General features: G+C 37.8%; 1 protein-coding gene and 3 long non-coding RNA genes across 6 annotated transcripts in view; 2 read left to right on the plus strand and 2 right to left on the minus strand.

The window, feature by feature from the left end:
• The first annotated feature begins 12 nt into the window (after nt 1-12).
• LOC138364884 (uncharacterized) lies at nt 13-23,845 on the plus strand. The gene is made up of 2 exons (XR_011228594.1): nt 13-721; nt 22,762-23,845. It is a non-coding gene; the product is annotated as an uncharacterized lncRNA (long non-coding RNA).
• Nucleotides 978-2,526, plus strand: LOC138364883 (uncharacterized). The gene is made up of 2 exons (XR_011228593.1): nt 978-1,258; nt 1,911-2,526. It is a non-coding gene; the product is annotated as an uncharacterized lncRNA (long non-coding RNA).
• LOC138364880 (uncharacterized) lies at nt 5,338-9,487 on the minus strand. The gene is made up of 2 exons (XR_011228592.1): nt 7,714-9,487; nt 5,338-7,215 (listed from the first exon to the last, which is right to left on the minus strand). It is a non-coding gene; the product is annotated as an uncharacterized lncRNA (long non-coding RNA).
• Nucleotides 22,005-26,824, minus strand: part of LOC123759086 (uncharacterized) — a 55,033-nt gene continuing 50,213 nt past the window's right edge. For all 3 annotated transcript variants that reach the window (XM_069324926.1, XM_069324925.1, XM_069324924.1), the window contains one exon: nt 22,005-26,546. In XM_069324926.1, coding sequence (XP_069181027.1) covers nt 26,374-26,546 — 173 coding nt within the window. In that variant the 3' untranslated portion in view covers nt 22,005-26,373. The remainder of the gene's footprint in view (nt 26,547-26,824) is intronic.

Consider the following 26,824-nt stretch of genomic DNA (forward strand, 5'->3'; position numbering starts at 1 on the left):
GTAGGACTGAAAACAAATGTTTTTTCCACCAAGAGGGTTATAAATCCATGGAACCGCCTACCCGCTGAAGCCGTAAATGCCAAATTCCAGCTAAAATTATCATTAAGACAATTGGCGAGCCCTTTAACAAGCCGCCGGCTTTCTGTCCTCGTCGAGGTCACTAGATAGTTAGTGGCCCTTGGGTAAATTCAGTAAATAAATAATTGTCAGCGCATCTTCCGAGCAACAAGGACAGCTACACAGTATCTCTTAGAATTACGTAGGTAAACAACAAATGTAACATATTTGTTTTCTACAATGTCGGTGCTGGCTGTAGAAGTTGAAAAAAACAGTTTTACTTCGAAATATACTAATTTTATAAGAAAATTCGACGTAAATAGGAGGCAGTAGAGCTCGATAAGCCAGCGCTTAATCTTCAATATGAAGAATGTTGCTGCTCTCTGATTGGCCAAACGAAACACAGTAGTGACCTCTATCGGCACGCAGGTGAACCAACAAATATCTTCCTAAGTGGACGTACTTGAATTGCACCTAAGCATCTTCTTAGGGCACACTTAGGAACCTTCGTAGCAAACCCACTTACGAAGAAATACATGGAGCTTCCTGAATCTAGGTCCTGGTCAGTGATAAAGTCCTCAACAACAACAAAAAAAAGTGTGGCACAAGAGTTTGGGTCGCCTGCGTACTGGGTTGTGCAGAATACCAGTCAGCTGGGCAGCAGGTAATCAACAACGTTGTTTCTCTGTCAATTGTAGACTAAATCGGAATTGTTTCCTTCAAAACAAGATATTGTCTGGGTCTTGGAGTACTGATGTATTCTCCCTCACAAAACCGCGATGAATTGAGCTGATGGGTGCTCAGAATCGTGAGTTTTTCCGGGAACAAATCCGTGTGTGGCCAGCTAGGGGTCCATAGAATTACCCCAATCATCCCAAAACAGGCCAAAACTACCCAAAACGTATTAGCATTACGTAAGTAATGAAGAAATATGGTATATTTACTTACTATAATGTTGGTGCTACACGTAGAACATGATCAAACCTATTTTTTCTCTCAAATAATCTAATTTCATAACGAAATGAGACGTAAATATGTGAGAGGTGACGCCATAGGAAGTCGACGGTCCAAGCGACAATTGTGTGGAGCGACTTATCCAAGATATATGGTCGCCTGGAGAGTGTTTGCTGCCATAACAGCCTCCTGTACACAGTGATCCAGTCGTCGTATTTCATGGCTCAAATTGTCGCAAATTTAATTGGTAATATTAACAAGTAGAATGTGTATTTATAGTAATATTTTTCATAAACAGCCACAAAATATTTAATATTTATTAAAAAAAAGTGTCTGGAAGTTAAATCAATTCCACATGACAATAAATTTGTTATATAGATACTAGCGTTATTCGTTGGTATGCGTTCGCTATTTAAACTACTCCAGTCCTTTTCGTTCATAGAACACCGAACCCTACACGCTCTCTGATATATTGCTTAATTAACAAATATTCACAAATAAAGATTATATTTATATATGTTATCAGAAAGGCAGATATAAAATAGTTTGTGTTAATGCATCACAGAGATTATACCTTATTAGAGAGGAAAAATATTCATATTTTAAACAAGGCTTCTTGGCCGACGCTCTCCCTTTCGATGGGAACTATGACCTTTTGAAAATCAATGTTAATTGAATCTATATATTATAAAAAACGAAGTTTTTTATGTCATCAGAAAGACATATAAGCTGCATGTTAATACTTTGGTATAAATATAACTGAAGTGAAAGCGAAGATATATGCCTTTTTATAGTTACTTGATGGCTCGCTCAGGGAGTGTGAAGGCCTGCACACAAGCCAATCAATTTTATAATTAATGTACATATATGCAAAGTAACGTCAAAGGTTTTTATTTCAGAATGAAGACAGATGTAAGAGGAATAATAAGAGGAAATGAAGATGAAGAAATGATAAAAAGAATGGCAATAGTGGATAGTAGTAACACACTTAAGAATTATTCAGTAATAAATACAAACTCGTCCTTCACCTATGATAAAGGAAAGTCAACTTGGAAGGATTCAATTTACATGAGATTAAGATTAGGATACAAATATATCTGGCAATACGGAGTTGATGTCAGTGAAAAAGATAAGGAGTGTAAATTATGTAGTATGCCGCACGCCCACACCTTAGAACATTATGTATTATAGTGTCAACTTATTGATAACTATAGAAATAAGGAAATAAGTAATGTACCACATCAAATTGTTTGTATGTGTGATAATGGTATGATAGACAGTATACTTAGGAGCTACAAAAATTTTGCCCCAAGAGTGTAACAATTGTATGCTGTACTTACTATATTAACCTGCAATGTTAAATGGGATTCTTGTAATGTTAATTGTCTATTTGTACTTACTGAATTTGTGCGCCCCTTGAGGGACTTGAAGTAGAGGGGGTAGAAATAGCCTAAGTTACTCTATCCCTTTGAGATGTATTTTTTTCTTGTCTCAATAAACATACTTGAACTTGAACTATAAATATTTTTGGCTTCCTGACCATAAAGTTACCGCCGCAGTCGAGGGTAAGAGACCGGATGTACCCCATATACAAGCCGCACTAGCTATTAGTTCATAAAAGCTGACAACTTACCCAGATAAACATTACTTCCTAATTATATATATATATGCAAATAATACAATTAAAATGTTTAAAACATGATTATATATATGTATCATGTGGACAGTTTTTAATGTAATTTTTTCTCCTGATATTCGGGTTCTTTATTATGCTTCATCTTGAGGCAAAGCCCAATACCTTACGCCATATTGATGCTCTGTCCACAGATCATTCTCTCTCTCTCTCTCTCTCAAATCATATACATTGATGGTTTCCTACACCGCCACACGGGTGCAGCTGCAAGTGCAGTTGCCTCTACCCATCAGACAGAACTATTTGCCTTGCTTGTTACACTAAAATGTGTACAAGTGTGTGTGTCTATGTATGTATTAACACGATATACTGAACGGGGTGAGAATAGCTTGAGCTACCTCATCCATTTGTGTGTATTTTACCTCAATAAACTTATTTCAATTTCAATTTCAATTCAAGTCTCCAAACTTGATGCATTAATTGTAAGTGATTTTCTACCATCCTGCATTAATTGTAAGTGATTTCTATCATGCTTAATTGCGCGCAACTCTTTAAGACACAATTGTAACATAACCGTGTCTGAAGCTAGACAGAAAACACAACATTATTAGTGATGGTAACATAAGCCATTTCATGTGAATTCCATCTTCGTTGACCTCCGAAACTTGAGGAATGGTCCAGAAAATAGCTACTAAAGTTTAAGTCAAGTGTGAAGATACTTTAGTTGATACTTAGATACTTCCAATAAGTGTAAACATAAGTGCTGACGATGCTACCTTCCTCTATTCAGACCCCAACCCAAACGCACTATATAATAATGAAAATAATAGATTTAAAAAGTCCACTCATGGATGTAAACTAACAAACTCACATCAAACATAAAAAAGACCAACTACTATTTTTGTTCGAAAGTAAATCCTGAAACCAAATTCAACTTCAGATACACAATGTTAACATTAGCAATAATGATTATGGAAAGTTCCTTGACCTATACATAGACAAGAGACTGAACTTCAGCATCCACATACAACACATATGTGGGTGTATACACACACACACACACACACACACACACACACACACACACACACAAACACACACACACACACACACACACACACACACACACACACACACACACACACACACGCGCACACACACACACGCACACACGCACACACACACACGCACACACACACACACACGCACGCACACACACACGCACACACACACACACACACACACACACACACACACACACACACACACACACACACACACACACACACACACACACACACCAGGAAGACATTTACAGAGAGTAGGGAATTAATTAGGTATCTGGTAGCTAGTTAAGTGGTTTGGGATTTATATCTTGAGGTACTGTATACAATGTTCACAACATAGCAATGTATAATCATTTCATTGTATACAACACATTTTGGTGAAATCCCACGGTATTCCTAGACCAGAATCATAAACATCTCTGACTTCCCACAGCAAGGCGCCGGGCACCGCGGGCTCCAGGCATGAGGATTTATGTTTATTTCTCAGAGCAGTAAACAGCCTGCGGCAAAGCTACCCATATGTGTAGAGCTCAGTACTACAGATGAAGAACAACAACGTAAACATTTTTGACGTTGATTAGCTTGCTCAAACACCACTAATTTCCATAAAATAAATATAGACAAAACATTTCTGCTACAAAAATAAATGAGAGTAAGAATGCTTGTGGTCTCTTGAGGTGCAGGATAATTAAAATAAGTTTTATATTTTATAGATATAGTACTTGTTTACAGACTATATAAATCACCACGTTAATTTCAGTACAACCTAATTGTTCTTTCGGTTATTGAGATTCTGCATTTCTTGGTCCCGCTTCTCAACTCTCCAATAACTGGTATATTACAGTACTGAAATCAATGTATGTATCATTTATATTTTCGGTTTACATTACGACCGTTAATTTATAACCTTGGCGGAAACTGGGTCAAAGGCTCTTGTTGTTCATGGCTCGTCGCTGAGTCGGAACTTAAGATAAATTGGAGGGCCACTCTATTCTTAGTCAATACTGTCAGAGTTCTATTTTACAGTAATAATTGCGTTATTTTATCTAGTATGCAAACAAGACAAAAATATAGTATATGTATTTGGGTGCTTTGAAGCTCCTGTTTACTGCTGTGTAACAAGATTTTGTTGGTACATTTTCATGTAAATTCACAACTATTCGCGCCGGAAACAATTCACGAGAGAGCCACACAATAACATCTTGAGTACATAGTCGGTGGGCGTGGCTAGCACAGAATGTAGCCAATCGCAGTGACGGATATGCTCCTTAACTGTCAGTATTGGCTACACACTGTTTATACAAGGTTTTGGGGAAATATAGCTACGCCTATTCTACTCTTGACAAGTGCCTGTGCCAAAATATTTTAGTCTCTTAACAGTTCACCTACGAAGCTTGACGAGCACAATGGACTCCAAGGTAAGTTAAACACATTCTGTTATACACCAGAAGTTTAGGAAAACAGCATTAATTTCGTTTTTCTTATATAATAATAATAATAATTTTTATTTAGGTAAGGTACATACATAAAGAGATTTTACAAAGTTTGTTGGCTTTATAGATAGAGCTAGTACATACAATGCCTAAAGCCACTATTTTCTGGCCAGGGGGAGAAAGATACTGGCAGTATGGGGCGTTAAAGTTTATTGAAGATTAAATTCTGCAGAACATGTAAATATATAAAGTTCACATAAAGTAAGTAATTATATAAAGTTTATATTAAACACGGTTTATATTATAGGCTTAACAAAGTTGATATTATATAAAACTTAATATTGAACATGTAAATATACAAAGTTTCAAATATAATTTAAGGAATATATAACGTTTATATTAAAATATATAAAGTAAATATATAAAGTAAGAATTAACAGTAACAATTCCAAGGACTAGATTTAACTTAAAAGGTACACCCGTAGTAAGTATGAGACCTTAGCCTATAGTGACATGGAAACTAATTCTGCAGAAACCTAAAGGTTAACTGGTACTAGAATTAAGGCCGAGTGCAAATGTGTAGTAATTATATAACACTAGGATATAACAGGCAGGACACAAAGAATAACTAATAAGTGAGAGACCACATAACACGTAATGTACCCGGCCAAGAGGCCGTAAAAGACCTAATGGATAAGGAGAAGGGGGTGTGACTACAAGTAGGGCTTACTAGCACCTAGACTGGGCAAAGTATTAGCTGCGGACAGCGGGACACTTGGGGACCGGCGCTGCACCCCCCTTCCCACATGCAGTGGGGAGACAATCGGGACAACTGTGCAAAGCATGACGGGGGTACAAAAGCAGCCGCTTGCAAAAGGGGGGGGAGGGTGGGGTTTTGCGAGGGCAGCGGCGAGGGCAGGCGGAGTGAGGCGGAGCCCCGTTGTGCGCCCGTATTTATGCGGCCCCAAACTGCCCGCGCAACGCCGCGGGACGCGCTGCGCAATTGTTTCCTTCTCCCCCGCCAGAAACATCCCCGCTTGTGTTGCAAGCAGTGACCATTTTCTGGCCAGGGGGAGAAAGATACTGGCAGTATGGGGCGTTAAAGTTTATTGAAGATTAAATTCTGCAGAACATGTAAATATATAAAGTTCACATAAAGTAAGTAATTATATAAAGTTTATATTAAACACGGTTTATATTATAGGCTTAACAAAGTTGATATTATATAAAACTTAATATTGAACATGTAAATATACAAAGTTTCAAATATAATTTAAGGAATATATAACGTTTATATTAAAATATATAAAGTAAATATATAAAGTAAGAATTAACAGTAACAATTCCAAGGACTAGATTTAACTTAAAAGGTACACCCGTAGTAAGTATGAGACCTTAGCCTATAGTGACATGGAAACTAATTCTGCAGAAACCTAAAGGTTAACTGGTACTAGAATTAAGGCCGAGTGCAAATGTGTAGTAATTATATAACACTAGGATATAACAGGCAGGACACAAAGAATAACTAATAAGTGAGAGACCACATAACACGTAATGTACCCGGCCAAGAGGCCGTAAAAGACCTAATGGATAAGGAGAAGGGGGTGTGACTACAAGTAGGGCTTACTAGCACCTAGACTGGGCAAAGTATTAGCTGCGGACAGCGGGACACTTGGGGACCGGCGCTGCACCCCCACCGCAGGCCAGCAGCCGGACCCCCCCCCGAAGGGCGAGTGCCAGCTGGCCGCGTGAGGCACTCAATGTAGCAGAGCAACAACGTCCCGTCTGACGTAGGATGTGAGCACTACTCTTCCGCCTGCCGTTTGCCATTATTTCTGATGTGGCGAGCCCGTCCCGAGACAGCTGGGTGCGGAGCGTAGTCATCTGAAGTCAAGCCTAGCGCCGAGAGGGCAGCGCGTAGGATCCTGGAGAAATCTCGCCTGGTGACAGGAGCGCTTGTAGGATCTGTGCTTGTAGGATCCGAAGAGTGTTGATTCCTGACCATGTAAGCGATACCTGGTCCAGTCGGAGCGTGCGTCGATTTTTTGTCGCGTAGCTCACCTCCCCCGGGCTGAAAGATATAAGGCAGTAAGGGTGGGCAGAAGCGGCGTGCAGTGTTATCGTGACAGGCAAGAGCACAGACGGGAGGGAAACCCTAGCTGAATCAATACGGAGGCGAAAAATGGGGGAGGGAGCCCGGCAGCAGGAATTAAGAGAAACCTTAATTAACAATCCTGGATGAATAAAGAGCATCTGAATAATTATACTGTAGCAATGAAGGGGGGCTAACAAATCTAAGAATCTTCCAGCAAACGGAAGGGGGAAGTACCTTTGCTAAGAGCAAAGGTGGGAGAAAACCGGAGAACAGCAAGGAGGCACAAAGCAACTATAACAGGGTAAGACGAAACACTATAAATCTTGAATATAAACAATACATATACCAAGAAAGGGTATAACAACTAAGCAACATATACATAACAATAAAATGGAATAAGAACCAATTCTTAAAGCCAAATCTATAACATGCTTGTGTCCTAATCGGATGTAGAATGTGAGCGGGGAACATTACCCTTGGTCTCTATCCCATCTCTGCCTCCAGACGGGTGATTGGGCTGGGTAGAAGCCAAGGAGTCTGCCTTGAGTGGCCGCTGAGTGTAGTCTTGTGTTGTCAATGAGCGTCTGCGAGCCGCAGCTAGTACGCCGTGAACTTCGGCAACATCTTTAGAACAGGAGCAAAGTGAAATCGACGGCAGGGAGCTGCCATTCAGTAACTGTAATAAGGATAATAATAAGAATACAATGTCGTAAATAATCGTACAATGAAGAATACAATGTAATATCGTAAATAACAGATGACGGCAAGTGCCGCAGAATGGAAGAAATTAAGAAAGCAACGCCAAACCATAATAACAATTTATATTTTAATAAAATAATACTGGAATGACAGTAACGGTACGGAGTAATATTAATACTGCCATATAGCCCAGCAAATAAAGAGAAGATAATAGTATTAACGTAGGCCCTGGGCGGCTGCATCCCGGCACCGCTGCGTGCGTTTATGGTGATCAGAGGAATATCCGGCTCGCGTTCTCTTCCTCGCCGCAGTAGGGTGTGAAGGGGGGGGGGGGGTTCCGGCTTGTCGTGGCTGCGAATAAAGGGAACAGAAGAAACCGGCATTAAGCGCCAAGCAGGCAGAGCGCAGTGGAAGGAATAGCGGTTGGAGGTAAGGGGGCCCCTAACCTAATGAATAGATGAGGTAAAATTAAATGGAATACTATTACGTAGTAGGAAACAACAATGGCGAAGGAACAAGAAGAGTAAAATAGCCCAGAAGGCCGGATGGCCAAAGAACGTTAGCGACCTATGGCCAACAGCATGCTGGCTGCGCTGGCCAACCACAAGCTGGCCGACGTCATGCTAACTGACTGGCTTGAGCTTGCCGAAAGGAAGGCCGAATGGCCAGTTTTTTGCATGACACCGTGCGCGAGGCCATGCTAAACTTCTCGGTAGCATCCAAATGTAACTTAATGTACTGTCGATACGATGAAGAATGGGTGGTCAGATATAATGCACAAAATTCAGAATAGAATATATAATGAGGGAAACGAGTGTAATAGGACGAAATAACCGGAGGAGAAAAAGAAAATTTTTGTGGGGGGGGGGGGCCACCCGAATGCACTGCAACTAGCGTACCTTAGCTGAAAATAACTTAAAGGCACAGAGGCAAAGCAATAGATTAATACAAATCCTAATTGATAGTCCCTTAATAACAAATTGAACGTGAAACTTAAACAAAGAGTAAATTGCGGGAGAAAAATTTTTCCGTAATAAATACAAATCAAATTGCGAGTCCAACAATAACAAAATTGACACGCAGACGTAGGAGGAACCGATAAGCCGCGGCTCGCGCACCGCTAGCCATACCTAAACATACCTAGACAGGAAGGGGAGAAGCATAAAGGTAGCCCAGTGAAAGACTAGTAATTATTAATTAGTAACTCTGCAAATAGCACATCCTGGCTGACTTAATAATTTACTTAGTAACTCTGCAAATAGCACATCCTGGCTGATTTTACTTAATAATTTACTTAGTAACTCTGCAAATAGCACATCCTGGCTGACTTTACTTAATAATTTAATTAGTAACTCTGCAAATAGCACATCCTGGCTGACTTTACGTAATGACGTAAGGCAAGGAAAATGAACAAACATACTGAACACAGCAACGCAAAATTAAACATGCGACATGAGCAAAGCGTCAACTGTCGGAGTAAATTAAGGTAGGCTGTTTGGGAAAAGGAATCCGTGGTAATCTGAAAGCAGGAAGGGCAGAAAGCAGTTTTTGCGAGGGCAGCGGCGAGGGCAGGCGGAGTGAGGCGGAGCCCCGTTGTGCGCCCGTATTTATGCGGCCCCAAACTGCCCGCGCAACGCCGCGGGACGCGCTGCGCAATTGTTTCCTTCTCCCCCGCCAGAAACATCCCCGCTTGTGTTGCAAGCAGTGACCATTACGCAAAGCGTTTCGGGCAGGAAAAACATTAATGACTAAAGCTTAAAACTAATGGGTAAAAAGAAAAGATGTGATGAGTACATATAAAAAATAGAGGTAAAAGAGGGGGGAACATTGTTGAAAAAGCAGCACAAATACAATTACAAATTATTACAGAAAATTACATTCAAACAGCGTTGATTTGAAAAACAAAAAAAACAAAAAACATACATGGGTTGACAACAGAGGGGTAAGGTGGGTTACATGGAATTTATTAGGTATAGCTTCGTTTTTAACTTAAACTGGTTGAGAGAGGTACAGTCTTTAACATGGTTGGGAAGGTCAACCATGGAAGGTCTTGAAGGTCAACCATGGAAGGTTGGGAAGGTCTTGGTTTATCATTATGTGTTGTTATGTGTTATGTGTTAGCAAAGCTTTTGATACAGTGCCACATGAAAGACTGATTAAAAAGATAGAGGCTCATGGTATTGGAGGTACTATATTAAGTTTGATTAGGGCATGGCTATGTTATGATTATGCAGTTCAGTTTTGGTCGCCGTACTATAGAATGGATATAAATTCACTTGAACGTGTCCAGCGTAGGATGACTAAGTTAAATACCCAAATTAGAAATCTTTCATATGAAGTAAGATCTATATCCACTCAATCCTATTTATCTCATTCATATATATTTTTAACCTACGCTGGTAACAATCAAGGTATTCTACTTCTATTATGCTACGCGTAATTGGTTCAACAAATCCAATTAATCAACAACCCTGTTACTGAACCACTATTTCCCCAAGTCTTTCCCGAAGATAAGTCTAAACTTATCCAATTTATACACATTGTTTAGCGTTCTATTTTTGATTGATACTTTTATTATCATTCTATTCTATTTCTATATTTGTATTCTATTCTATTCTTACTAATCATAACTCCCAGATCCCTTTCGCCATCCGACTTCGCAATCTCAACACCATCTAGCTCGTATCTTGTAACTCTATCATCATTACCTAGCCTCAGAACTTTACATTTATCAGCATTAAACTGCATTTGCCAATCCTTTGACCATTTCAAAACCCTATCTAGATCAACTTGAAGTGATAGTGAGTCCTCCTCCGAATTAATTTCCCTACCGATTTTCGTATCATCGGCAAATTTGCAAATGTTGCTACTCAAACCTGAATCTAAATCATTTATATATATTATAAACAACAGAGGTCCCAGGACAGAGCCCTGAGGTACTCCACTAACAACATTATCCCACTCTGACTTAACCCCATTTATACTAACTCTCTTTTTCCTTTGGAATAGCCATGCCCTAATCCAACTTAATATAGCACTCCCAATACATAAGAACATAAGAACAAAAGAACAAAGGCAACTGCAGAAGGCTCTAATACATAATGTTCTAAGGTGTGGGCGTGCGGCATACTACATAATTTACACTACTTATCTTTTTCACTGACATCAACACCGTATTGCCAGATATATTTGTATCCTAATATTAATCTCATGTAAATTGAGTCCTTCCACAATAATGCTGGAAGTAATGTCTTGGCATGCTTCAGCGGGAAGGTGGGTCCATGAGTTTATTACACTGTGAGTGAAAAACAGTCACATCTTCTCTATTTTATATTATTGCTTGTTGAACAAAGGAAAAATTAAACAGGAAATTACTTAAGCACTTTCGTGATAATCAACGCGTCATAATATACTTTGGTTGATGTGTTGATTAACACGGAAGTGCTTAAGTAATTTCCTGTTTTAATTTTCCTTCGTGGTTATACACTGTCTACAACTCTACATTGTCATACTATTCACTACGTGTTAATTCTTTCGTGAAGCCTGTGAGGTGCGGGTATTCAATTCAATTTCTTTCTTTATTATGCACCCCATACCCATCCCGTGGGCGGTGATGTAAAGGATTACAGAGGCACATAATCGATTCAGGAACTGAACCCTCTAGTTTGTTTAGCTAAGCAAATAAATAATTTTGACGCTAGTTACAAAATTATTAATGTTATATATATATATACATGTACACATCCTCATACATACATGTGTATATATATATATATATATATATATATATATATATATATATATATATATATATATATATATATATATATATATATATATATATATATCTACATTTGAGTGAGGTGGATGGGGTGAAGTGGTATTAATAGGGTTATCTGGAGGTTCTTATGGTGTATGGTGTTAGTGATGTATGATGTTAGTGATGAATGGTGTTAGTGGTGTATGGTGTTAGTGGTGTATGGTGATATTGGTGTATGGTGTTAGTGATGTATGATGTTAGTGATGAATGGTGTTAGTGGTGTATGGTGTTATTGGTGTATGGTGTTATTGGTGTATGGTGTTAGTGGTGTATGCTGTTAATTGTGTATAGTGTTAGTGGTGTATGGTGTTAGTGGTGTATAGTGTTAGTGGTGTATGGTGTTAGTGGTGTATGGTGTTCGTGGTGTATGCTGTTAATTGTGTATAGTGTTAGTTGTGTATGGTGTTCGTGGTGTATGCTGTTAATTGTGTATAGTGTTAGTGGTGTATGGTGTTATTGGTGTATGGTGTTAGTGGTGTATGCTGTTAATTGTGTATAGTGTTAGTGGTGTATGGTGTTAGTGGTGTATGGTGATATTGGTGTATGGTGTTCGTGGTGTATGGTGTTAGCTGATGTGTGGCGCGGGTTGGCCAATAAGTTATGCCTTAGCATAACTTATTCTTACTAATCATAACTTAGTAACCTTCATTCTGAGGTTAGGTAATGATGATAGAGTTACAAGATACGAGCTAGATGGTGTTGAGATTGCGAAGTCGGATTGCGAAAGGGATCTGGGAGTTATGATTAGTAAGAATTTAAAACAAAAGAATCAATGCATAAATGTTCGTAATAAGGCAAATCGGACACTTGGATTTATTAATCGAAGCGTTAGTAACAAGACACCTGGTGTGGTTCTCAAGCTATATCTTGCTGTAGTTAGGCCCCATTTATATTATACAGTTCAGTTTTGGTCGCCATATTATAGAATAGATATAAATTCCCTTGAACGTGTCCAGCGTAGGATGACTAAGTTAATTCCCCAAATTAGAAATCTTTCATATGAAGAAAGATTAACAAAGCTTAAGCTGCATTCACTGGAAAGGCGAAGAGTTAGGGGTGACATGATACAGGTTTACAAGTAGGTGAATGGTCATAACAAAGGGGATATTAATAGGGTATTAAAAGTATCAACACAACACAAGATGTTCTTATGTTCTTATGTTATCACATTACCAACTATCTCTCAGGTGTCCATATTCACGTAGTTAGTGGTCAAGGCAGTGTCCGTCACTCTCATCACAGATTCTGCAACTCCACTGCTCAACTATTGTTATCCTTTTGTTTTGATTATTTTTTGCTTCAGTGCACTAAATATTTGTTTTGCTTCAGTGCACTAAATATTTGTTTTGCTTCAGTGCACTAAATATTTGTTTTGCTTCAGTGCACTAAATATTTGTTTTGCTTCAGTGCACTAAATATTATTTTTTGCTTCAGTGCACTTAATATTGTTTTGATTATTTTTTGTTTCAGGGTACTTCATGTGGTGTTTGCCAAGAAGTTTGTGGTACACGGAGTGTCCAGTGCGGCACTTGTCACCTTCGGTACCACGTAGAATGCCAGAAGTTATCTACTGAACATTGGACGGATCTTGCCAGCATAAAAATGCATTACATATGCATAAGGTGCTGCCAGTCACATGGTAAATTTAGTTTTGAGTTAGCTCAAATGCGTCTGGCGAAATCGGCTGTACGCGGAATTGAGGAACTCCGTCTTGAGAAAATACTTATGAGGACTGCGGGTTCTTTTGAGTGTATAAAGGTTCCTGCAAATGTTGAATTTTCTGAGGACAAGACGGCTGCAGCAATCCTTAAAAGTTGTGGACGACAAACGATAAACAGCCGTATGCCAGTTCGTGTTAAAGGGGATGGGAATTGTTTATTCAATGCCATCTCACTTGCTGTGTGTGGGGACGAGACAAGATCAGGAGAAATTAGAGCAAGAACTACTATTGAAATAATAGACCAATGCGACTGGTATATGTCAAAGCATGATAATACGGATTTAAACCTGGTGTCTCCTGATTTCAATGAAGTTTGTCTGTATTCTGCCATCCCTGGAAAAGATTCATCAGTTATGACAATGTATGCAGCAAGTTCTGTTGTAAACAGAGAAATAATATCTGTATATCCGTCTGTCAACGGCATGCTTGACAAATGTATAGGTATTCTCAATACCAAAATTATCCCTCGGTGTGAGGGATACAGGCAGGATCCCATTTATATTATGTGGAGCGGCAATCTCAAGGAAGGGGATAAATCATGGACACCTAACCATTTTGTTCCATTAATGTCCTTGCCTCCACTGGGTCACATATCCATAAACAGTACCCAGTTACTAAGCACTATTACATCCACACCTCTAAGTTTGTGTCAATCACCATTATCTGTACCCCCTATGTATACATCAACTCCAGTCGGAAAGGATTTTACTACTTTTGTGTCCAAAATACAGTATGACTTTAAGGAGACACACACTTTGTTAAAAAAAACTCAATTGTCGACTGATAACGATAGCGAAAGCTCTGGCAAGCTTCGCAATGGAAAATTTTTAGCTGTAGAAGAAGTCTATTGGCATTTGCGAGAGAACAAGGTGTTTAAAAGTGTCCCAAATGGGCCTAAAGAAGATACATTTTATGTGGTTGACAATTCACATAATCTTACTAAGGGCGCCAAAACACGGTCGACCTTTCCAGACGACTGTGGAGTGTGGAACAGTGCCAGAGGTACTACCGTGAACTCCTTATTCATATGGGATAATAATAATCGTTTGAGGATAATATATTTGAGAAATGAGATATTTTGTAAAAAAGTATTATCAAAAGGGAAAACGCAGTGGGTTCCCTTAGAACCTCAGCCCTCCCCAGATACTCTCATCACAATGCACCGTTATTACACAGTCCTCAAAGGGCAGGAAAGCTTTAAGAAAAGAGTAACTGTTATTAAAGAGCTGGAGTCTGTAGCTATTGTAGAATACTGTGGCAAGCAAACAGGAGAGACGATGCATGGAAATTCACAAAACAACATTCCATATGTTCGGACCAGGCCTGAAGTTTTAGAAAATATAGGCAAGATGGTTAAGATCCAACCTCCACGAGAGGTTTATCAAAATATGCTTATGGAAGAATCATGTTTAGCCCCAAGAGACTTCCAACAGGTAAGGAGTAAAAAATATCATGACAAGATAAAGGAACGCAAACCTATTCATAGGCACAATGTTGCTGATGACGTTTTACATGTAATTAGCATGATTAATACCCATGATTATGTAAAGAAGATAATTATTAAGCCGAACAAAGTCCCCTGTGTGGTACTGTATTCCAAGGAACAACTTGAAGATCTCAAGCAACATTTGTGTGCTGCAGGAATGGAAAACCCTAATGTTATCGGTGTTGACAGGACTTTCAATCTTGGCCCTTGTTATTTAACAACACTTGTGTACAAGAACACTACTGTAGTAACAAAAGAAAAATCAAGCAACCCTATATTCCTCGGGCCCATGTATTTACACTGGGATGGTGAATACGAGACTTACTTATCATTTTTCTCCCACCTAAGAGGCAAACTCGATAACTGTATTAACAACTCGAATGTAATGATTGGTAGTGATCAGGAAATCGCGTTAAGAAAGGCACTTATGTGTTGTTTTCCGAAGGCAACATTGTTATTGTGTAGTAACCATCTGAAAGAAAATGTTCGCCACTATTTAACGGATAATATTGGATGCACGAACACCGATAGGATTCGTATCCAAAAGAAAATATTTGGTACAAATGGGTTAGTTAGAAGTGTTTGTGAGGATCAGTTTGAAAGGGGAATCAACAATCTCATATTTTACTTTTACAAATACCCAAAGTTCAAAGATTATTTTGATAGTCGTTTGAAATCTTCTTTATGGAATTATGTGTGTGTACCTCACGCAAAAGCCAAAATGGACACGTTATGGACTAATAACAATTGTGAGTCACTAAACCATATCCTGAAACTGACTATTGATTGGAAACCCCAAAAACTGCCAGAATTAATTGAAAAAATTTGCAATGTTTCAACGCTCCAAATGCTAGATCTGAGGAGAGCATTACACGGAGAAGGCAATTATATAATATCATCCAATTTAGATAAGTACCTGGTTCCTAAGGAAGTTTGGGACCAAAAAACTAAAGATGAAAAGAGAGATTACTTATGGTGCTTTATATCAAGAAAACCTTATAATGAAAATACTAAAATGTATGACAAAAACAAAATTTTTTCAATCCCAAAAACATTTGGAATTGCCAAAAAACCATATCAGCGTAAGCGCCCCCGAAGTGAAAGAGCAGTTTAATGCTATATAATAAATGTGTTTTGGAAATAGTAGCTGACGATTTTGTGTTGATATTGCATATCTCTTACCTAATTTGTATTATGAAATATGACATGATAGTGCGTTACAGACTTCAGTTAGGAAATAATTGGACTTGTAATGTGATTACTGATCCATCTGTATCCCAGTCATTTTACTATGTTAATTTTATGTAATTTATTCTTAAGCTTAATAACATTATTTAAATGTGCTAAATTTCCATTTATATATATATATATATATATATATATATATATATATATATATATATATATTCTTCTTGATATATATATATATATATATATATATATATATATATATATATATATATATATATATATATATATATATATATATATATATATATATATATATATATATATATATTATGTTTCCAAATTTCTGATGATATACAACATATTGTGGTTTATAATTAAGTTCTTAGTAATAGTGATCCTGCATCAAAATTAACAATGTTCAAATTCGGTTTTGTATGTTAAAATTAACTACATTTTTATGTTAATTTCTTTCTGTAAATAATGATGATAAAGTGCAATAAAGGTATGATTGAGACAATGTTAAATCGTTAAATCCTAAATATATCTTGAGTCTTATACTTGAAATATTAAATGAACATATAATGTGTAGTGTAGTGTTTCAATTATTATTAAGAGGGAAGGGTTGGGGGTAATGGTTCATATGTCCACATTCGAATGCCCCTCTTCCCAGGACTGGGGGTGCGGGAGTGTACAATAAACTATACCCACCTCCGGCAGCAGCTTGTCGAAGGCGGAAGTGGAGTCTAGGCCGTTTGTCATGAAAATTATAGTGTGATGGCTCTTATTTTTATTATGGGTACATAATAAGATTATGCCTTTATTCTTAATTTATATTACAATGCTGGTAAAATACACTTCTTGATGAGTATGGAGTACAAATGAACTCATTGTGTACCCTATACTCACAGGATGAGTATAGGGTACACAATAAACTACCACTCACATCATGGGTATGGGTTGCACAAGAAACTATCGGAGAGCAGAGTATGGAAAGCAAAGTAAACAAAGATTCACACGATGAGAAAGGGTTCCACAATGTCCTATGACTCACAGGATGAGTATGAGGTGCATAATAAATTATCATTCATAGGATGAGTATGGGTTTCACAATAAACTAAAGGTAACAGGATGAGCATGGGTTGCACAAACTATTGGTAACAGGATGGGTATGGGTTGCACAATAAATTACTGTGCTAGGATGAGTGTGAGTAGGATATATATATAAACATATTGTGGTTTATAATTAAGTTCTTAATAGTGATCCTATCCTGCATCATAATTTACATAATATATATATATATATATATATATATATATATATATATATATATATATATATATATATATATATATATATATATGTATATATATATAATTAGGAAGTAATGTTTATTTGGGTAAGTTGTCAGCTTATATGAACTAATAGCTAGTGTGGCTTGTATATGGGGTACATCCGGTGTCTTATCCTCGACGGTACCCTCCTTACCCTTATCCGCGGCGGTACCTTTATGGTCAGGAAGCCACGGATATTTACAATGGGGCTCGGTCAGTCAATATGATTCCTTTGACATCACTAAACTAACTCTTATGTATTCTGTTCTCGTATTGACAATTTGAATGACATCAAGAATATTTTGAATATCTTCTGATATAGATGGTGCTGTAGTTGATTGTTGTTCATGACAAGTCCAATGGGTCATTACCATCGCTCAGATTAGTGGGAAGAAATTCTTGCTGCAACAATGTGTGTTCTCAGAGCTAACTAGGGTAACTAAAATACTTATTTCCTAAATAAATACTTTAATTGTAAATATTTGAAAATATATGGTATGTATCATCGGCGTGAATGCATTTTGGTTCTACAAGGTAGCCAACTCCATCAAAATATTAAATATGTACCCAACTCAATTAACGATTAATCAACCAATTACTCCATGGGATAACTTGGATCTAGCAGTTGATTTTGTAAATGCACCCAAGAAAGATAATGTACACTCTACATTATTAAAACAGTTAACACTGTGAAGCATCACTGAAAGTACTCAGAGTATGGGTAACGATGTGTATCAGTGCTATACCGACGGTTCTGTAGAAGAAGGTGGACGATGTACCGGATGTGCATGTAATATATTTGAACAATCTTCTCTCTTACATACATGAATGAAGCGCTATGCTAAACTGTGTAATTACTATTTGAGTACTGGAACACTTGATGATATATTGAACTTGTACCCTAGATTGACGATGTAACGTATCAATTATACAATGAATGTATGTGATGTAACTCTATAACCTGAGCTTGTGAAAGCACCTTAATCACCTTCAGTGATTAAGTGCTTAATTGCACACTAGTTTCTCTATCAGTTATCTCACCCTGTCAGAGTAAAAGAGACAAATATATGTGTATGTATGTGTTCAGAATTCAATTTCACCTTTGTAAATGCACGTTAATGACACTATGTAAAAGACACATCGAACACTTTATGTAGGGAATACGTAAATCTGTGTATTTATGTATTTACGTATGTAGCTTAGCCTAGCATTTTAAAAACACTACAATCACCTTATGTGGTTGATTGTTCAATAAATCCCTGAACTATATGTTTAACAAATCTCTAACCCTATCAATGGAGTTAGTTTAGTTCTTATATTATGCACCCTATACCCATCTTGTGGGCGGTAGTGGAAAGGGTTAGAGTCCATGGCGGACTGAAGAAAATGTATATATGATGGTTAGCATTGTTAATGTGTGGCCACGTCTGTGGTAGAAAATAATACAAAAAAATCAAATAAAGGTATTATTGAAACTTTATACGAAAACATTAAATCCTAAATATATCTTTAATATTATACTTGAAATATGGTATACTTTGCTCTCTCCATCGTACTTCTGCACCTGCTGGCAAGTGGTTCGGTGCAGTGTGCAGGTGATGTTCATTACTGGGTGAGCTGGCAAGTGGTGCTCACCTGCCAGCTCACCCAACGAAAATTTGGTTTTTAATACACTTACACATTTATTGGGTCTTTCCTTCACCTTCATTCAAGCACTAGGGTATTACAGTAAGTGTTTTAATTATAATATTTATTAACGTTATTATTTTTAATTTTTATTATTATTAGTATTATTATTAACAGGAGAGGATCGAGTGTGTGTGTGTGGGGGGGGGGGGGAATAATGGTACACATGTCCACATCCCAATGCCCGCCCTTCCAGGACTGGGGGTGCGGGGGTGTACAATAAACTATACCCACATCCGGCGGCAGCTTGTCGAAGGCGGAAGTGTAGCCTAGAGAATTTGTCATGATAATTAGTGATGACTCTTATTTTGATTATGGGTCTGTAATCCAGTTAAGCTTTTATTCTTAATTTATATTACAATGCTGGTAAAATACACTTCTTGATGATGAGTATGGAGTACAAATGAACTCATTGTGTACCCAAGTTCAAGTTCAAGTATGTTTATTGAGATAAGCAATAAATAAATCTCAAAGGGATAGAGTAGCTTAGGCTATTTCAACCCCCCTCTAATTCAAGTCCCTCAAGGGGCGCACAAATACTGTGACTACAAATAGACAAATAACATTACAAGAATCCAAACAAGAATTGTGAACCCTATACTCACAGGATGAATATAGGGTACACAATAAACTACCACTCACATCATGGGTATGGGTTGCACAAGAAACTATCGCGCAGAGGATGAATATGGAGAGCAAAGTAAACAAAGATTCACACGATGAGAAAGGGTTGCGCAATGTCCTATGACTCACAGAATGAGTATTAGCTGCACAATAAACTACAGGTCACAGGATAAGTATGGGTTGCACAATAAATTACAGGTCACAGGATGGGTATGGGCTGCACAAACTACCGGTAACAGGATGAGTATGGGATGCACAATAAATTACGGGCCACAGGATGAGTATGGGTTGCACAAACTACTGGTAACAAGATGAGTATGGGATGCACAATAAATTACCGCACAGAGGATGAGTATAGGGTGCACAAACTGGTTGGGTAAATGGAAATGGTTGGGTACATTTCCTTTCACCTAATGCGACTATTCATGTGTCCGGACTTTCAATTCAGTTATATTTATGCCAAAGTATTAACATGCAGCTTATATTTATGTCTTTATGATGACATAGAAAACTTCGTTTATTACAATATCTAGATTAAATTAACATTGATCTTCGGAAGGTCATAGTTCCCATATCGGTAAGGAGAGCGTCGGCCATGAAGCCTTGTTTAAAGTATGAATATTTTTCCTCTCTAATAAGGTATAATCTCTGTGATGGATTCACAAAAACTATTTTATATCTGCCTTTCTGATAACATATACAAATATAATCTTTATTTGTGAATATTTGTTAATTAAGCAATATATCAGAGGGCGTGTAGGGTTCGGTGTTCAATGAACGAAAAGGACTGGATCACTGTGTACAGGAGGCTGATATGGCAGCAAACACTCTCCTGGCGACCATATTTCTTGGATAAGTCGCTCCACACAATTGTCGCTTGGACCGTCGACTTCCTATGGCGTCACCTCTCACATATTTACGTCTCATTTCGTTATGAAATTAGATTATTTGAGAGAAAAAATAGGTTTGATCATGTTCTACGTGTAGCACCAACATTATAGTAAGTAAATATACCATATTTCTTCATTACTTACGTAATGCTAATACGTTTTGGGTAGTTTTGGCCTGTTTTGGGCGATTGGGGTAATTCTATGGACCGCCAGCTAGCAATGGCGCCGGCAGCGAGTCCCTCACTCGTACCTATAATGTCAACCCATGTCTGTTATTTTTAAACAATGCTGTTTGTCGACCAAATTGTATTTTTGCTGTTTTTCTGCCATATTCCCCAATTTTTATTTTTATATTGTCTCAACACATTTTATACTTTAATCTCAATTAGTATTAAGTTTTAGTCTTTAGTGTTTTTCCTGCCCGAAATGCTTTGCGTAATAGTGGCTTTAAGCATTGTATGTACTAGCTCTATCTATGAATTCAGCAATATTTGTATCAGCCCTTGTATGTATTTACTTTACCTGAATAAACATTTGAATTTGAATTAGTTACTTTTCCTCCCCCCACCCCTGCCTGCAATAGTACTTCTTTATTGCATTTGTTTCTTATTGTTTTTGTTATTTATTATTCTTAATTTTTCTCTTTATTATTTATTAGTATGCATTATAATTATTTATTATTCATTATAGTTATCCATTATTATTCATTATTTTTTTTGTTCCTCCTTTTATTATGTTATTTTAAAATTTTACTTTATTTTGTAATGTATTTATTGTTTAATATTTGGTTATTATTACTAATATTATTTATTTTATTCTTATTTTAGTCCCCCTCTTCACCTGCACTCCCCCCATACTGGCTTGCATTTTTCTCCCCAATCAGAAAAGTGTAGCAAAGGCGCCTCACACAGTGTTCTTTATATGGTCCTCAGGTGACATTTTTTTTTTCCAGAACCGCCTCTAGATCTCTTTCTTTATCAGGGTTCTTTAAATCTTTCTCACATAATTTTGTAGATTTTGTGTGGCCTATTTTCTCCTGTTCCACATTCCATAATATGGCATTTATTCACATTAAATTCCATTTGCCACATGTTGCTCCATTCACTTATAACATCCAGGTCTTCTTGAAGTGTATGGTAGCTATTGAATAGGTATAGAATAGGTGAAATACTTTTGTTCATGGGGAAGTCTTATGAAATGTAATATAAAATGGATTGTTAGGTAAGACATTGCTGCTAAAATCAGTAATGGGATTTTTTGAAGAAAACACTGTACTAAAAGCTTTCAGTTTTAAGTAATAAAAAGGAATGGAAACCATTTATAATAATAATATTTACTTTATTGTGGCATTTAGTACATATTTGGCATTGTGTATTTACAGTAAACAAGTTTATGAAATAACTGGTACATACTGTACTCTTATTTGGCATTACAGACTAGTAAAGATATTTAGCAATGTTTTCTAAAAATAATGCATAACAGCAAAGACACTAAAAATGGTATTCATAACAAAAATATACTTGCTGTGTAAACATTGAATTTTAGATATTTGCAATCCTACTTGGTCAACATTGTTACACATCACATTTATTACCTCAAACCAAGAGTTGAGATATTTTTAAGCTATTGTTTATTAATAATAGTGCTGAATAAAAAAATTGTTGTCCAAAAAGCACATTTACCTTATTTGTAACGTGCAGTCTTTAAATTAAGAAGCTTAAAATTTATACTAAATAAATATGTCCTTTACAACAATTGTACAAGTCATTGACAGCCACAAATCTATGTGTCATTTCAAATTTAGACTAACTTGTTCCCAGCAAGTAGCGCTGTAGACCAACTGGCCTTGCTTATCCATGTGATATGTCTGTGATACTTTTCTTTAGCTGCAGACACATTGCAGCATCTCCTGGTGGTCTTTCACATTTCCTCCACCCTTACACAGCCTTTTTACTTACTATTTACACATTCATTCTCTCTCATTTTGCTTCAACATGCAATTTTCTTAAGTGTTCTTTATTTCTTATATTTGCTCTCACTTGTGCATATGTATAAACTTTGCAAATGTTCACAGAGTAATCACACAAACGTGATGTATCAATGAGAAAATCTGTTGGAGCCAGTGATGAGGATTCGAACCTATGCAGTGGATATTCTCACATATACGTCCCAGATAACCTGGCAACGACATGGTAAAAGGATTGCCTTTGTTCTACTGAACACACGAGGGTTTCCTGAGGCTTCCACTGAAGCCAGAACAGGATTTTCACACAATCCCCCATGCACTCAGGCTTTGTCATTCAGAAATGTTCTACCTCTGATGCTACTCATTCAATACACATTACACATGTATAAACTTTGCTTCTCAGTGAAAGTGATGACTCTTCCATTTGTGAAAAAAAAGTAATGAGAAATTCTACACGAGACATCTTCCTTAAGGAATGGTGAACAAAATACCACTGATCAAGACAGGTTAAATTTACTTTAACATTTTCAAACATTTTCAATATTACATATTTGTTGTTAATAGTTAAGTCACATGATAGTTCATTTCTTAACACTAACTTGAAGAATCATCCAGGAAATGCTTTGAAAAAACCAGTGCCGGGTCTTGAAGTATTAAGTGATGGGTGTGCAGTACCTTCAGTGGATGGAAAAATTATAATATTGTACTATTTTTATAACCATAAATATACATAAACCAGGCAAATTACAAGCATAATTATTATTTGTTTAGTTGTTTTGTGTGGTATTTTGTAAAGCATTTTCAAGGGCCTGGGCTAATGAACTATACTGTATAATTACCTATTGCATCCTTATGTAATACAGATTCTTTCTGTGATTCAAATTTAAAAATTTGAAATATAAACTTCAAATAATTTATAATCCAGTTTCTTAAATTATACAAAATATTGTTTTAAAATATGTGTTAATATTTTTGTTTTGATAATTATTAATTTCTGACAAAATAGTTTTAACTCCATGATGTAATTTCTCACCCCATGGCTTAACCCCATGTCACACACACTGGCTTAACCCCATGTCACACATTGGCTTAACCCCATGTCACACACTGGCTTAACCCCATGTCACACACTGGCTCAGCCCCATGTCACACACACTGGCTCAGCCCCATGTCACACACACTGGCTCAACCCCATGTCACACACTGGCTCAGCCCCATGTCACACACTGGCTTAACCCCATGTCACACACTGGCTCAGCCCCATGTTACACACTGGCTTAACCTCATGTTACACACTGGCTTAACCCCATGTTACACACTGGCTCAACCCCATGTTAAACACTGGCTCAGCCTCATGTTACACACTGGCTCAGCCCCATGTCACACACACTGGCTCAGCCCCATGTCACACACACTGGCTCAACCCCATGTCACACACTGGCTTAACCCCATGTCACACACTGGCTCAGCCCCATGTCACACACTGGCTTAGCCCCATGTCACACACACTGGCTCAGCCCCATGTCACACACACTGGCTCAACCCCATGTCACACACTGGCTCAGCCCCATGTCACACACTGGCTTAACCCCATGTCACACACTGGCTCAGCCCCATGTCACACACTGGCTCAGCCCCATGTTACACACTGGCTTAACCTCATGTTACACACTGGCTTAACCCCATGTTACACACTGGCTCAACCCCATGTTAAACACTGGCTCAGCCCCATGTTACACACTGGCTCAGCCTCGTTACACACTGGCTCAGCCCCATGTTACACACTGGCTTAGCCTCGTTACACACTGGCTCAGCCCCATGTTACACACTGGCTTAGCCTCGTTACACACTGGCTCAGCCCCATGTTACACACTGGCTCAGCCCCATGTTACACACTGGCTCAGCCCCATGTTACACACTGGCTCAGCCCCATGTTACACACTGGCTCAGCCTCGCTACACACTGGCTCAGCCCCCATGTTACACACTGGCTCAGCCCCCATGTTACACACTGGCTCAGCCTCATGTTACACACTGGCTCAGCCTCATGTTACACACTGGCTCAGCCCCATGTTACACACTGGATTAACCCCATGTCACATATAGTACCTATTCAAGTCTATGACACATGCCTGCTCAAGCCCATGTCACACACCTGCTCAAGCCCATGTCACAATCCTTATCAAGCCCATGCCACACACCAGCTTAAGCTAATGTTTCACACCTGTTGAAGCCCATGTTACACACCTGGTCAAACCCGTGACATAGGGGCCAGAGTGAGGTCAACAAACACGGGACAAAACAAAAACTGTGTATCAAAAGAGTACGGCTGACATAAAATAAAGAAGAATAAAAGTTTGCTGAATATCGGGGTTATGCACCTGCTGTCAACTGTTTATATAATATAAAACAATTACAGTACACTATATTAGTAATGCATCTGTCTATGCATAACCTAATCTAACTTACCACATTTTCTATCCATGTATAGAAAAAGTGGTTGTTTGTGACCTGTTATGATTTATAGTGCATCATGTTTTGTCCATTGAGGATTTTGACGTCCAAATGCGATATATTATTTGAGAGGACAGGTTATATGAAGGATGTACTATTTTTTATTTTTTTCTATGAACCAAAATTTTAATATCAAATAAAAAGTTTTCACATTTATCGATTGATTGCATTGTTGCTCTCTCCAAATAACATAATATGGTTAATGAGCCGAAATACATCTGACTAGAAATTTTGTCAGCTCTATGGCTATCCATCGGATGTGTCATGGCGGCTTAAGTATATATCACTGTCAGGTTAAGCATCATTGGGTTTTACCAACAACTACATAGGTGACTATATGGTCAGCTTCAGTTACCCTAGCAGTAAATAGGTACTCAGGATTTAGGCAACTATTGTGGGTTGCATGCTGGGGAGTCAGTTACTGGCACAGGGAGGGAGTGGGGAGAAGACCTCAATATAAGCCTGATAATGGGAACCCAATAAAAGGTGTGTTGGTACAGTACACTAATTTCATAGATCAATTGTATTTGTATTATTTTTCCAAACCATCCTCACAATTACTGCATCACTGTGTGTGCATGCTATGAACATAAATATACAAATTGAATAGTTTTTGAGGAAATAATTATAATAATAATAATAATCATAATAATAATAATAATAATAATAATAAAAATTCATTGTGTCGAGGAACAGGTAGCCAGTGTATATAATTAATTTTAATTCTTTTTTAGTAATTAATAATGCAGGATATGCATGTTAGGCTTATACTGAGGTTTCCCCAGGGTGGAATTACTGACCCTTCCCAGGATGTAACCCCGCAACAAGCTAACTAACTCATGGGGTACCTATTTACTGCAAAGTGAACAAGGTATTAGGCGACAAGAAACTAACCCAACCATTTCTGTTCCACCCGGGGGTTCAAATCCAAAATTCCTGACCGAGTCAAGAATGACCACAACTGTAGTACCTGGACCCCTAAATACAAATGAACCAATTTGTATGCATTCTTTGGTTAATGAACATCAGCCTCAATAGGATATATGAGTTAATGTAGTTCCATGTACTTATAATTAGGCAAACATATACAAATTAGATGCTCGTAAAATCGAAAGAATGAGCTTAATTTTCACGATTTAATTCTCCTTGTACACTGATACATTGTACAACTTTCAATACTGTACAGTTATGAATGTGGTTATGCACATTAATCCTTCTTTTTGAGGTACTCTCGTGGCACAAGACCAGAACGTCCTTTATGCGTTGCCTTCCACCAGCCGGAATTGCCTGATGTATCATGTATTAAAATAACATCACCCCGGTTGAAGCTTAGTGCCTGGTCAATGGTAGCCACAAAGGCAAACTTTGCTACATACCAATCTGAAACAAAGAATTTTCCAATTAGTGTCAACAGCATGAGCTCACAGCACTGCTTTTCAACTTGTGACCACAGCATCGCCTAATAATGTCAAAATATGTATGTAACTGGTATTATTTAGCCATGATAGTATTACAGAAGAGCCTGAGTGTGATAATGACTGTGTACAATGTTCAAATATCAGTGAATCAATGCTGTTCACGATGTTCACAGTGCTAGCCACAGCACCGCATCATTATTTCGTCCACCTAGTAATCTTCAAATGACTTCTTAAGTTTCT

This window comes from Procambarus clarkii, chromosome 15 (genome assembly GCF_040958095.1).
Source record: "Procambarus clarkii isolate CNS0578487 chromosome 15, FALCON_Pclarkii_2.0, whole genome shotgun sequence".
NCBI classification, from domain to species: Eukaryota; Metazoa; Arthropoda; class Malacostraca; order Decapoda; family Cambaridae; genus Procambarus; species Procambarus clarkii.